This window comes from Jaculus jaculus, chromosome 1 (assembly GCF_020740685.1).
Source record: "Jaculus jaculus isolate mJacJac1 chromosome 1, mJacJac1.mat.Y.cur, whole genome shotgun sequence".
NCBI lineage: Eukaryota > Metazoa > Chordata > Mammalia > Rodentia > Dipodidae > Jaculus > Jaculus jaculus.
In genome coordinates, this window is record NC_059102.1 from 80,910,264 (window position 1) to 80,925,334 (window position 15,071).

The 15,071-nt window shown below is 41.2% G+C and overlaps 1 protein-coding gene across 2 annotated transcripts in view; it reads left to right on the plus strand.

The window, feature by feature from the left end:
• Positions 1 to 617: 617 nt before the first annotated feature.
• The window catches only part of Lurap1l (leucine rich adaptor protein 1 like), a 49,727-nt gene continuing 35,273 nt past the window's right edge, over positions 618 to 15,071 (plus strand). The window contains exons 1-2 of one of the 2 annotated variants that reach the window (XM_045131501.1): positions 618 to 948; positions 1,083 to 1,652. In XM_045131501.1, the coding sequence (XP_044987436.1) occupies positions 1,365 to 1,652 (288 nt within the window). In that variant the 5' untranslated portion in view covers positions 618 to 948; positions 1,083 to 1,364. Of the gene's footprint in view, positions 1,653 to 15,071 lie in introns of both variants that reach the window. The other variant, XM_004658449.3, reaches the window with a different exon arrangement.

A 15,071-nucleotide genomic window follows, 5' to 3' on the forward strand; every position in this document is an offset into this window, starting at 1 on the left:
ATAACAACAGAAATCTCACCAACTGTCTTCTTCTTCTGTTTGTTTTTTAGGTAGGGTCTCACTCTAGCTCAAGCTATGTAGTCTCAGGCAGGCCTAGAACTCAGTCATCCTACTTCAGTTTCCTGAATGCTGGGATGAAAGGCTGCAACACCACGCTGGCCTGTCTCTTTTTGAAATTCTAGTACCATCTGTTTTCATATATAAAGTTCTGGCTACTAAATTCTTCATTTCAGCTTGTGGAGGCATACTGTAGTTTGATTCATTCGATAACAGTTTCATTCAACTGTTGATTAAAACATTTCAGGATTCTTTGTGAAATTATTCAGAAAGTTGTGTAGTGTTAAATGTTTTTAAGTAGGTCTGAGAGATGGGAAATGGCAGCAAATTTAGTCATCCTTCTGCCTTTAACGTTTTTTTTAATTTTTAAAAATTGTTTTAAAGGTTGTAGCTATCAAGCTATTTTAGTTGGAAACCTCACAATTTACTATGGGCACTCTCAGAGAAAGCAGGACTTTAAACTCTGTTACTAGCTGCAATGTTGTGAAGATTTCTGCTGCTCTTCTTGTCTGTGACATACGGTACAAGGGTTGGCCCTGGCTTGGTCCACCTGCCAGCGGAGTTTAAAGTTTCTGAGGCTGGAATGAACACAGTGACTTGGAAAATGGGAAGAGGGACATTGCTGCTCTATCCCGGAAGCCGCTAAACTTCTGCTAAGCGCTCTCGCTCGCTGGCTCTCTCTCCCCCTCTCTTCCCCCTTCTCTCTCCATAACCCGTTAAAAACACTGCGAACCGAGTTGTGTGTGTGTGTGTGTTTTGTTTGTTTGTTTGTTTTTGCCAGTGATCAGAGGTTATTTCTGACACTCGGAGATATTCCAGACCTATGGGTGAAAAATGAAATGACCCAGAAGAGTGGCCACATCGTTCTTTTCTGTGGTCTGGTACCAGATGGTGGGTACTCTGGCGCAGGGTTGTGAATGCTGAATTTTAAAATGTGATTTCTGTCCTTTATTATTAAGCTAAAACTGGTTCCATTTCGCTCTCTTTCCTTTTGGTGCAAAGTCCTTGCTTTTCTTGTTTTTCAGTCCACTCAACGGAGTGGAGTGGCCTTAAAGCACAGGATGGAGCGACCTCGGTAATCTCAGGGTCGACGGAGTCGCAGAGGCCGGGACGTGCGGCAGGCCCCGGGCGGGCGTCCTGCACCGACCGCGGCTGGTACGGCGCCCGCGGGCATGGAGTGGACGGCGCACGGCGCCCGCCGGTAGAGCCCGGCGCCGGGAGGGGTCTGCAGAGCTCGCCGCAGCCTTCCAGGCCGGGGCCACCTCTGCGCCGCGCCTCTCCATCCTTCTCACCCGCCGCCAAAAGTCATGGAAGACGGCCCGCTTCCGGACCTCAGAGACATCGAGCTGAAGCTGGGGCGCAAAGTCCCCGAGAGCCTGGCGCGCTCGCTCCGTGGGGAGGAGCCCGCTCCTCGGGCCGGGGTCGGGGACCTCTGCGGGGGGATCTGCGGCGGCGCCGGCGGCTCCTGCAGCAGCTCGCCTCCCTCCCTTCCGTCCTCCTCGTCGTCCTCCCCAGCCTCAGGCTCTCCACGACAGAGCCACTCCAGCGCCCTAGAGAGGCTGGAGACCAAGCTTCACGTCCTCCGGCAAGAGATGGTGAGTGTGATGCGCCTGCCCGGGCTGGGGATCTGGGCGGAGAGCCCGGGACCCCCGGCACCCCCCGGAGCCGGGGTCGGAGAGGGTGGCGGGGCAGCGCTGCGGGGCGCGTGGGAAAGGAGGCGGGATCCGCGAGCCCTCCGAGAGGCAGCCGCGGGGTCGCACGTTTACCTCCGGCTTGGCTCGGTGACCGGTTCAAAACCCCGCGACCTCAGTCAGCTGGACTCTTGATACTTTTTCTGATCGTACCTATCTCGGCGCCTAACTCAGTTTAGATGCCAGCCACAGCCTCCCGTAGTCGGCTGGAGGCTCGCGACGACCATACGGGTGCGGGCCTGCCGCGCGCGGTGTGTGATTCTCGTTGGTTCACAAGGTGGCTTAGTCGCAGGCACTCACTGCGGAAACGCGTCCTGGTGCGCCGGGAGGTGGCGCGGCGGGGTCCCGAGCCTTCCGTCCCACGCCTCCGCCTCCCCTCCCCCTCCCCCTTGACGCAGCAGCTGCAGCTGTTGCAGGCCACCGTGGCGCAGCTTCTCCAGCTGCTTCTGAAAACAATGGCCCCTCGCCCTGCCCTTGATGTCCTGATGAATGGCCTGTGTGGCTGTTTTGATCCAGGAGAGTAGGTGATTGCAGGCCCAAGGATTTGTTAAAGGCCTCCCCCCCACCCTTCTCCGTCAGTCCTCAATCTGCACTTGTTTCCTCTGTCCTTTCTCTGGTCACCTCAGAATAGGACAATGGGACAAGTTAGAAGACCCAAGCAAGACTTGTTCTTCAGGATGCGCTTAAACTAAGACATTTATTGACTTGCCTTGAGCTCTTGAACGAGTCTTTGCTTCTCCAGACCTCAGTTTATTTTTACAGCGAGTTGCTGATTGGAAGAAATTACATCTTTGTAACCCACTGAAGGCAATAGCCAGAAATCAATAGCATTTTCTAGCAGCTTGCAGAGGCGGGAAGCTTCAGTGTCCCAGGGAATGAGAAGGGCTTCCCACAAAACAACCTACTTCATCGTGGATTTACATGTACAAGAAATCTCCCTAGCTTCTCACTTTTTGTAATGGGAAGACTGCAGGAAGGAATAAATTCCAAGCAGAAAGCTATCTTGGCAAATGAGTATTTGTGCAAAAGGTCAGTCTTCAGAGGTCATGATCTATGTTAGAACACTAGACTGCCACTCTTCCTAAATGTTTAAGTCTTCTCTACCTAAAGACTTTCTCTTTGGAATTTATTTTACTTATTCGAGAGAAAGGAAAAGAGAAAGAGGCTTATATACAGAGAGGGGGAATGGCATGGCAGGGCCTCCAGCCACTGCAAATGAACTTGACACATGCACTACCTTGTGCATGTGGCTTCTGTGGGTCCTAGGGAAATGAAACTGGGCCCTTTGGCTTTGCAGGCAAGTGCCTTAATGGCTAAGCCATCCCTCCAGCCCAAGACTTTGTTGTTGTTGTTGTTTTTAGGTAAGGTCTTATTCTTAACCCGGACAAACCTGGAACTCACACTGTAGTGCCAAGCTGGCCTTGAACTCACAGTGATCCTACCTATACCTTCCAAGTGTAAGGATTAATATATATATATACACACACACACACACACACACATATACACATATACATATGTGTGTGTACATTATTTATTTCTGCATGCATCTTTAAGTGAATACATGTTGCCTATACATTGAAACACTATGTTGACTGCAAATGACTTTATTATTATTCATCTTTCACTGTTTAAGTACACACACACAAAAGCAATCACTCAGCAGGTACTTATGAAGTGTTTACAATATACTGTTTGTTAACAGGTATTGGAAATACAAGATGAAAATGTTGGACTTGCCTGTGAAGGTTCTCAAATCTCTTGCTTTCATTTGTCTTTTACTTATGGTATTTCAGGGAAATGGATTGAACTCTGTTGGGTAAAGATAAAAACTTTAAAACTTTATTGTTTCCAACTAAGAATAACTTTTAGACATCTCTTTTTCCTAATGAAAATTATGGAGTGATTAAAATCTTTGTATTTGAACTATATCTTGCATCTATCATGTTCATGTTACATTAGTAATTTTTGAAAAAGCAAATGTACAGTAGCAGCAAATTGCTGAAACTATTATATTTTCTGTGTGATTTGCCTCAATGTCTGTAGACTTAGAATTTATGACAGAGCTTGGGAGATTGTTCAGTGGTTAAGGCGCTTGGCTGAGAAGCCTAACGACCCACGTTCAATTTCCCAGGACCCACATAAGCCAGATGTACAAGGTGGCACATGCATCTGGAGTTCGTTTGCAATGTCTGGAGACCCTGGTGCATCCATTTCTCTGTCTGCCTCTCTCTCTCTCTCTCTCAAATAAATAAATAAAATATTTTAAAAGAATCTATGTTAGCACAGATGGCTTATACTCAACTTTGTGTTCCACTAAAGGTCTCCACTGAGAAATGTCTCACACATTAGCTATGGAACCTTAGAAGGCTATGATAGAAACACATATATGTCTATGTCTTTGACAAGACCATGTCCCCATTTACATAACTCCTGTGGGTGCTCAAAATTCTAGCTTCTGCATAATGGCAAAGCGGTAAATTTACTCTTATTTAGAGTGAGCAGTTTTGTTGTGAGTGCGTGCTCTTCCTCTGTCTAGTATCCCAAAGGAGAGAAATCACAGCCTTAGAGGGGGCTCAGTGGCCTTTTAGTCACATCTGAATTCTTTCCTGAAGTATGGGCGCACTGAGTCAACCTCATGATCCAATGCTGGATCCCACAACCAGTTACTGAGAGCTATTGACAGAGTTTTTCTCTGGATGGTCTGGAAGTATCAGGTATTCAGCTTGGCCTCAGAGTTTCTTCCTTAGAACACCTTAGCTATGCACAAGCCTTCCTAGAGATGTCTGAAATTAGGCTTCTCTTTTACTCCTGTTTGAATGGGTGAGTAATCCCAAGCACATAGTACAGCATACATGTGCTGTCCATCTCAGCACTGAATCCTGGGTGATTTCATCATTGTCTCGTCATCTTTTATGCATTCATGATTTCTTCATTTCTGTTTTTCAGGAGTTTGTGAATGGCAGAGCTTTTCTCTGCTCTGGAGGGCTTAACTCAGTGGGCTAAGGTGTTTGGAAGGTCACCTTCAGCAGGGCCACACTAAGCCAGGGGCTGCTGAAGAGGAATTAAAAATCACAGACAAAAGAACAAATGAGCAAAGTGAAAGTTTATGGAAAGAGAAAGCCTGGGGAGTTGGAAGGTCGGGTTGTCACTGAGCTGCCTTGACTGGGGGCCCTTTATGGGACTTGTTGGGTGAACTGGATGGAAATGGAAGCGGTCTTTACTGATTCTGGTTATTCTTTGTGCAGCATGGGCCAAACCAGTGACAGGTCCACAAACACTGCATGGAACCTCATCCCCATGGGGGTGGGGGGCTGATCATACATGTGACTAGCTGACCCAAGCAAGGGTGTAGTCCTGCATCATGGTCACCTTCATCCACTCCCTCTCCCAACTGGTTTTACTCGTTCTCTTCTGAATGCTGTTGGCTGAGTCACTTTCTTTTCTGTCCCTGGGCTACATGACTGGCTAGTAATTTACCATGGGCCCTTGCCCTTACTGCCTGTGGGAAGCCAACTCCTATCTCACTGTCTAAATGGCGCAGTCACTGCTTTTGGAGATCTGTGAGATAACTTGTAAAGCAGATAACTTGGTAAGAGGAGTCAGAAACTTCTGTGGTCGCACTGCTTAATATGAAAGCCTTGTTAGCAATACAAAAATAGCACTTTATATAATAAATGTGTGGGAGGAAAATATTGATAAATTCATATGCATATATGTAATACAATAGGCCAATTTTGGATAATTTCAGGATGTTGTGAGAGGGGAATTTTTTTCCAATATGAAGGGTTTTTATTTTGAACTTAAAGATAACAAAATTTTACAACACAGCACAGGACAGTAGTGATACACATTCAAATGTATTTTGAAGCTGTAATAGGTATTGGGCTTCTCATACTCACATTTATGTGTTCACTATTCTTTAGTGCACAGAATATTTTGATGCTTGTCATATCATTTGAGTCTAAGATTAAATTAAAAAAAGAGAGGTATTTCTATCTACATTTTGAAAAATGTGCTTAAGGTGGGTCTAGAAGCAGGCCAGGTCACACAGCTAACTAATGAACAGAGTCACAAGTTGAACCCACCCTGTCTGATTCCATATCACTGTATTTCTCTCCATTGTACTCTGTGTTCTAGTCATTTCTCTTTGCAGTACAGTCCAACTCTTGTAAACCTGTGCTATCTCAGAACCTAGTGATGTGGTATAGGAACCAAAAAAACAAGCCATCAGGATGTGTAGCAGAGGTTATCAATGTGGACTCAATCAACAGTCAACAAACAGTGTCCAAGTTCTGAGTAAGTGTGAACCCTGCCTCTGACCCCACGGGTACAAAATAAATAGCTTCTTTAAAACGTCAGTCTACAGAGGCCATCTTTGGAACTTTTATTCACTATACATTTGAAAAGCCACCTTGAAGAACTTTCTTTTTTTTTCTTTTTACACAATTTTAAAAAGTGAGTTTTAATGATTAAATTGCTTTTTTTTTCATAGCATCAATTCTGTAAGTCAGGATTTTTTTAAAATTTTTTAAATTAGTTTTCTATTCAGCAAATACAGGCAGTTTGGTACCATTATTTGGCTCATCCGTGACCTACCCCCTCCCCCTGACCCCACCTTGTTGAGGTATATGGGTCGTGCAATGTGGAGTTAGCCCACAGTTATTGATACAATAAAAGTCTCTGCATATCATGACCCAACATGTGGCTCTGACATTCTTTCCACCCCCTTAAAGAACTTTGTTAAGAATAGATTCTATAGGTAGCTATGTGTTTATTTGATGTCACTCTATGATTTGAAATGTCTCATAATAGACAAAAACTTTTTCCAGTAAATGTAATCTGTGCCAAATCCTGCTTCAGTGTTCAGTAATACATCTTATACTGTACTCTTCCTTTATAAGTAGCTTATCAGATTGTGCTGATATTTCAAAATATATCATACTTCTGGCTTGAGAGTGAAAGTTATTTTCATCAGTTTGTTCTGGAAGATATTTGAAATTCAAAAGACAAAGAGGACAGCCACAAAAGAATAGAAAATTGAAGTTCAAAGGGGTCTCATGGAGCTTCCTCAGTTTCCATTTCTATTTGGAGAAGAAGGCACACTACCTGAAGCTGCCCAGTCTGGATTCCAGTCAAGATTGCATCAGCTGGAGGCAGTCTCTTGCCTTTAGGCTGTGCAATGCTTTTTGAAAATGGATTGGCATAATGTATCTTTATTTCCATAGTTTTGCTAATACTTTGTAAAACAGTTCACCAACCAGGAGAGTATGAAATCGAGTTAGTTACTTAGCTCAACTACCTCAACCAACTTCTCGCCTTCTCTTTAAACAAGATGACAGAGAGGTATCTTGGACTACATAAGCACACCCGCATGCAGAAGAGTTGCACAAATGTTGCTAGAAGAACACAAGTCAACATGTAACAATTCATGGACAGGGCTGACTTATACTTGGTTGTAATTACACTTTTTCGGATTTTCCCATGACCCCCCCCCCATTTTAATTGGCTTACTTTTGTAATTAATAAAATGAAAACCATTTAAGATTCTCTAAAACACAGATGTTAATTAAATTAAATTGACTTCACACTTGCTTTGGGCATGCTTCAAACCAAGGAGATTTTATCAATTAGATCCCCTTAGGTAAAAGACAGAAATGGGAAAGCATTTTCCTTGATGAGTTTTCAGAGTTGCTGGGCAGATAACATGGAAATATAATTTAATCGAAGGAAGATGCAAACCAACATGTCAGCAGGCCCCTGATGCCACTGTGGAGATCAGATACCTGCACTGAGAAAACAGCTCTGCTCACAAGATGCACTTGTGGGAGGAATTAAGTGTGAAGATTAAGGGCTTACTATTAGGGATAAAGACACAGGAATATGAAGTCCAGTTCCTCATACTGGTTTCTTCTGTCATTGTGCCATGGAATATTAACATTCCTAATGTAATAAATGAATCTTGTTGAGATATACTTCTTTAGTCATTTGCTCCCAGATTGACAGCAGCCCATAAAAACCTATAATGGCCCTTTGCTAGAAGCTCAGAGAGGATAAATATACAATATGAAAGCAATCACATGCCCCAAATTTGCATCTACCCTGGAGGTAGGAATGTATGTTGGAGTGATGGATGCACCCATGGAGAATTCTTTTCCTGTCAGTGTCCCTTGTTTGAAGAGGGTACAAGCTCTGGGAGTTTTAAAACTCCTGAAGTTCATTTCTGTGATGACACAAAAGTATACATGTTACCTTCCATCGTATTGATGTCACAATTAAATCTGTTTCAGGTATTAAGACTTTAGTTTTAAAGGCAAAACTGAAACTAGAATTCATGGCCAGACTATTGCTTGGTCCCTGTGAATTTGTTACTGTCTTTCATTTTCCAGTCCCCTTCCTTCACTACTCAAATAGTGGCCCTTTGTAGATTTCAGAGAGACACAAAGTAGGGCTTCAGACAAAGTAGAGCAGGTGAGGATACAAACCCAAGACTCCAACAGCTGCCAGGAACACCAGTCTTAATTATGATATCACTTCTAGGTATAGGGATGGGACATCACATTTTAGAAATATGATTGTTTCTCCCTTCCCTTCCCTTCCCTTCCCTTCCCTTCCCTTCCCTTCCCTTCCCTTCCCTTCCCTTCCCTTCCCTTCCCTTCCCTTCCCTTCCCTTCCCTTCCCTTCCCTTCCCTTCCCTTCCCTTCCCTTCCCTTCCCTTCCCTTCCCTTCCCTTCCCTTCCCTTTTCTCCTCCTCTCTTTTCTGTCTCTTACTCTCTCTCTCTCTTCTTTCTTCCTTCCTTCCTTCCTTCCTGGCAGAACCTCACTCTAGACCAGGTTGGTATACAACTCAGAAATCCTCCTGAGTGCAGGGACGAAAGGTGGGAGCCACCAGACCCAGCTTTGTACCCTTCCTTTTCTATCAGTGTCACTAAAATGTCTACAAATACTTTGCATTTTATAGAGCTGAGGACTCGCTATCCTAACCAGCTCAAAGCTCAGAGAATAGTAATGAGATAAGAGTGCAAGACTTTAGAATTTCAAGACTCTCCACTTCAGGTCCCTGAGAGTCTCTGCCTGGGGTATAATTTGGACCTTAGGTTACTCAGTAGAAAAAAAAAAACAAAAAACAAAAAACCAAGAACCTGGGAATGCTTACACCATCTTTTGCTAGTTTCAGTCACAAATTCAAACTACTGTTCTTCAACATGAGCTTAATTGTCCTGTTTCTCTGAAATAATTTAGTTGTCTAAGTTATAGCTTTCCAAATGTATAATTGAATGAGACTGAACCTAGTTACTCTCAGTGCATACTTCATTTTTAAAATTTACAGGGAAGGGCTGGAGAGATGGCTTAGCGGTTAAGCGCTTGCCTGTGAAGCCTAAGGACCCCGGTTCGAGGCTCAGATCCCCAGGTCCCACGTTAGCCAGATGCACAAGGGGGCGCACGCATCTGGAGTTCGTTTGCAGAGGCTGGAAGCCCTGGCGCGCCCATTCTCTCTCTCTCCCTCTATCTGTCTTTCTCTCTGTGTCTGTCGCTCTCAAATAAATAAATAAATAATTAAAATTTACAGGGAAAAATAAAGTTATCTTTTTAAGCACACATTTCAGAAGTCTCTCATAGATGCATAATTAAACCTGAATAATTTTTCACCAAAAGGGGCAATGCTTTGTATTGTATATAAACTATTTAATATCATAAATTTCATAAATGAGGAAGCTATGGCTTACAGAGGTTGAGAAGACAAAGTCAATAGAAATTGAAGATTTTTGATTGCTAGCTGTTTGTTCAAACCCCCAACTACATACTGGACACAGATTACTTCCAGCCATAACTATATACATGCACCACATTCTGTGTGCATTTGTTGTGAATAAACTTTCTTTTTGTTGAGGTAAGGTCTCACTCTGGCCCAGGCTAGCCTGGAATTCACTATGTACTCTTAGGGTGACCTCAAACTCATGGCGATCCTCCTACCTCTTCCTCCCAAGTGCTGGGATTAAAGGTGTGTGCCACCATGTCTGGCAAATAAACATTTTTACAGTAATTTTGCCACACATTTACCAATAGATCTGCTGGTATTCTTTTAAAAATAAAATTGTTTTGGGCTGGAGAGATGGCTTAGTGGTTAAATGCTTGCCTGTGAAGCCTAAGGACCCTGGTTTGAGGCTCGATTCCCTAGGACCCAAGTTAGCCAGATACACAAAGGGGCACACATGTCTGGAGTTTGTTTGCAGTGGCTGGAGACCCTGGATCGTCCATTCTCTTTCTGTCTCTCTCTCTCTCTGCCTCTTTCTCCCTCTGTCTGTCACTTTCAAATAAATAAATAACAATAAACATTTTTTTAAAAGAAATCCACTTAAGGAGCTTACTTTAAAAAAATTAAAATTGTTTCTGTAAATCAGTGTATTTTCATTGTAAATCTTCCATACCTACAAACATGATTCACATAATGGGAAAGCAGTTCTAGTCACGCAATACTGTGATTCTTAGTTTGTGTCTCAAAGGAATTGTGCTGACAGTTTGGAGTAAATCTTCATAGGTCATTTTCAGTCATATACCCTTTAATAATGCTATTGTATTTGAATTTCATTGTTTCCATATTACATAATATATTTTCCTCAAATAACGTGGCTTTTGAGGAGTAATTCCAATAGGCTGGTTGAATAGTCTAAATACTTTTCACATATTAAACCACTCCATTCTCATTCCCTGGCCACTTAAGAGGTAAGTACTGTAGGGTGATGTTGCAGTCAGGTCTGCATTGCTGGTAGAAATCACTCAACCAAGAGCAGCTTGTGGGAAAAAAGAGGATTATTTTAGCTTACAGGCTTGAGGGGGAAGCTCCATGATGGCAGGGAAAGCAATGTCATGAGTAGAGGTGGACATAACCCCCTGGCCAACATAAGGTGGACCATAGTAACAGGAGAGTGTACCAAACACTGACTTGGGGAAACTGGCTATAACACTAATAAGCCCACCTCCAACAATACACTGCCTCCAGGAAGTGTTAATTTCCAATTGCCATTAGCTGGGGAACCTAGCATCCAGAACACCTAGGTTTATCCGGGTCACCTGACTCAAACCACTATAGGTGATAAGTAACATAAGTATATCTATGTTAAAAACTTATCTAATCAGATTTCATATTATCCTGTTATTTTTTCCTATATAAACTCTACCTAGTCATTAATTGTAAATAAAAGATGATTATTCACTTTTAATAAGAAATAGTGATCAACACATTTCAAAGTTGCTTTAATAGTAGATTTTGTTCATAGAAATCATAAGAAACTTAAAACATTTCACTCTTCAATAGAAAAAAAATAATTAAAAGCCTTCAAGTTAAAAATGTGCTTTTCTTCAATCATATGCTATTTAACACAATCATGTTGGACTTTGTTTCTCACACTAATAGCATTAGTAAAACAAAGGCTACCAACCAGGCTTAAGGTAATATTTGTCACACAGAAATGGCAGAATATCCAAGCAGAGATTTGGTATGGCTTCAGACTTTGGGGTGCTTGTAATAACAAAGTGGTCTGTTTTACTACACATTAGAAATTACCAAAGCATTTAACTCATCAACTACAGAAATAATATCCTTCAAAAGGGTTCTTACAGGAAAGTAATGAAGTATAAAAATGGAAATATATAATGGACTAGTTGGCCCTCTACCTCGAAGGCCTATCTCAGAGAAAGTTATGCTGAAAGTGTAGAATGAGGGTTGTACAGAAGGAAGAATTTAATTATTTCCTGACATTATCGAACATACTACCTTATTTGTCAGAACTAGGGTGGCCTTTCCCAGGAAATGCCTAGGTTAAGCCTGCCAGCAAGTTTACTCAATCCTGCTAATATTCTGACACTTTTATTTTTGTAATTTAAAATGTGGATTTCATTAATCAGGATTTTGCTATGCTGAACCATCTTTCAGGAGTGAGTTCATCATTTCTTATGCACTATGATTGATTTCAGATATCAAGAGGACAATCATTCCCTCATTTCTCACACTGACCTCCATGTGCCCTGTACTGTCAGCCACGCATTGTTTTTGTTGAATACTTATTAACTTAAAAAATCGTTTCCTGGACAATGTGGCATATTTCTATGTGAACTAAAGATGTGCAGATCTATCTCTTTATGATTCACATTATATATCTTTTTGTATATTCTATATCATGCTTCTGAAATGAACACCATTTGAGTCATCTAATCTACCAAGTGATTGGTGGGCAGAATGAAATGTTTACTGTGGGAAAACCCAGCTCAGTAAACTCATAGAAAGTTTTTAACTGGTAAAACTTGTGATCACTTATCAAAGGCTATTAGCCTAATAATTTGATATTTTGACAAATAACATGCAACTGAATTTTCTGTATCAACTTGTTTTGGTGTCAAGCAAGGCTTAAGGAGAAAATTCACTTATTCTCTCAAAATAAATAAGTTGACAGAACCATCTACAATTCCCTTGAAGAGTGTTGATACATAAGTAGCTGCTATTGACAGTTGGTATGAAGTGAAATTTTTTCCTAAGTTTTGTCTCCATAAAACTTTTGAGGGCTAGAGAGATGGCCTAGCAGTTAAGGCACTTGCCTGTGAAGCCTAAGGACCCAGGTTCTATTCCCCAGTACCCACGTAAGCCAGATGCACAAAGTGGGGCATATGTCTGGAGTTTGTTGGAATGGCTAGAGGCTCTGGCATACCCAACTCTCTCTTTCTCTCTATCTCCCTTTCTCAAATAAACAAGTAAATAAATAAAAATAAAATAAAAACCTCTTGAGACATTGAGAGATGCACTCTGTTGCTAAAGCATGAATACAGCATAAACTATTAAAAGTTGAAAATGAAATTTTCCTGCACCCTTTCCCCAGCTTCCATTACTTAAAGAAAACAGCTATGAAAATCATTTTATATGTCTTCCTAGAAATTTCTGATATATGAAAAGTTTCAAGTCACCTAACTTGTTACTTACAGTTGTCTGTTTTGCATGTGTAGAGTATATTCATGTTGAAATATAACTATTTTTCTAGGTTCAGCAAAATAATCTTTTTCTAAGATTAGGTTTAGAAAAATAATTTTTATATTTATTTATTTATGAGAAAGAAAAGGAAAGAGAAAGAGTCAGATAGAGAGAATGGGTAGGCCAGGGCCTCCAACCACTGCAAAGAACTGCAGATACATGTGCCTCTCTGTGCATCTGACTTTTTGTGGGTACTGGGGAATTGAACCTGGGTCGTTTGGATTTGCAGGCCAGCACCATAACCACTATGCCATGCCTCTAGTCTCAACAACAAATAATCTTTTACTTCATATACATATGATGCTTATACACATTTTGTTGTTGTCACAACGGATACATTAGAGGGTGAGAGGAGGAAAAGAGAGGAGTGAGTGAGCAAGAGACTGACTTTATTTGCATCAATAAATACTGGGCCTGGGCAGAAAGCTTAGCAGTTAAAGTTGCTTGTTTGTGATTTCTGCTAGCCTGGATTCAGTTCACCATCTACTCAGAGCTGGATGCAAAAAGTGGTGCAAACATTTGGTGTTCATTTGTAGTCACAAAAGACTCTAGTGCATACACACCCTCCTGGCCCACAGACACATAAACAAATAAAAATGCCATTACAGTTAAGAGACTCAAAGTCAATAATCTCGAGAGATAGAAAAGACTATTCCAAAGAGCATCCCAGAGCCCTACAGTCATGTAGGCCAATTTTGCACTGCAATCTTAGGCAGTTGACTGCATTCTTTTCTTGAATGTGTTCAGTGGTGGGCATTCACTGATTCCCACGGTAGGAATTCCATTTGTTAGATTTGCTAAATGGCAATTCCATTTGTTCATGGAGACAAAATCTGTCATCATTCACTATGGGGCAATGCCATGCTTCAGCATGAGCTTGCAAGTCCTGGCTTCCCAACTGAAGATGGGCGTTCTGCTCAGTGTGAAATACAAAGAAAGCTCATTGTGTTTCTCATAGCCTGTATGAATGTGAGTAACATTTTAAAAAAGACCTCTTGATTGTTTAAAAACTGAGAAGAGCATGACAATAGGCTACATAGGGAAAATGGAGGAAATAGGCATTCTTTAGCTGTCTGGTAGGCAGTGTGTGTTTAAAAGTACCTTAAAAAGTAAATTTGATTATATGTGTGAGTATGTGAGTATGTAGGTACACAAACACATGTGTATATCCTGCATATATGTGTGTGTGGTATATCTGCATGCGCATATGTGTGGTTGGTCCATATTTATATGCAAGTGTGTGTATATGGCAGAAATTGAGGTCAGGCATTCTTCTCAATTGCTCTCTACATTATTATTATTATTATTATTATTATTATTATTATTATTATTATTAATGGAGTATCACAGATCTTAGAGCTTACCAATTTGGCCTCTTTCTGTTTCTCTCTCCCTCAAATAAATAAATATTAAAAATGAGATTAAGGACTGTAGAGATGGCCCAGTGGTTAAGGTGCTTGCCCACAAAACCTAACAACCCAAGTTCAACTTCCCAGTACCCACATAAAGCCAGATGCACAGAGTGGCACATATATCTGAAGTTCATTTATAGCAACTGAAGGCCCTAGCATATCCATTCTCTATGTCTCCTCTCTATCTTTCTTTGCATGCAAATAAATAAATAAAATATTTTTAAATGAGATTAAAACTTGTACTATAGCTATGATTCTTGTGTCTATTAAATAATAAATGATCATAAACCATTTATCCTCAGTTGTTTATTGGCTTAACTCCATCACTGTCTTTGGAGAGATAAGACTAGAAGCTTTCTTTTCTTTCTCCTAGTATTCGATTTCATGGAAGGGGTGTGTCTCAACATAGTAACTTATTTCCTGCACACATTACACAGTCATTAAATTGGTTATTGTACACTCTGCACAGAGGTATGCAAGTACACCTGTCCATTTCACCTGTGGACACTCATCTCTGGAGATTAAGGTGAAATAATTAACAACTGACCCTCAGGGTTTGAGTCAAAATGGTTGATGGTAATCATGAACAGCTAATGGGGTTGACAGGGACTTTTAAATACTTAAAAAAAATTCTAGAGTCTCTCCATAGTAGCTTGTGAGAGCCTTATTGCTGCTTGCTAGAAGTAGTTGAATAGAAAATATTAGGTATCAGATAAATGTTCATACAGGATTTTAGAGAGAAAATTAGTCCTTGATGAGATCAGAAAAGAATTAAAAATAGTTCAGATAACAGAGAAGGTTTCTTTTTAGGATTATACATGAATCATAGATAAGAATATGAAATTGTACTTTATCTACTAGCATTTTACAGTATGTAATTACAAAGTAGTG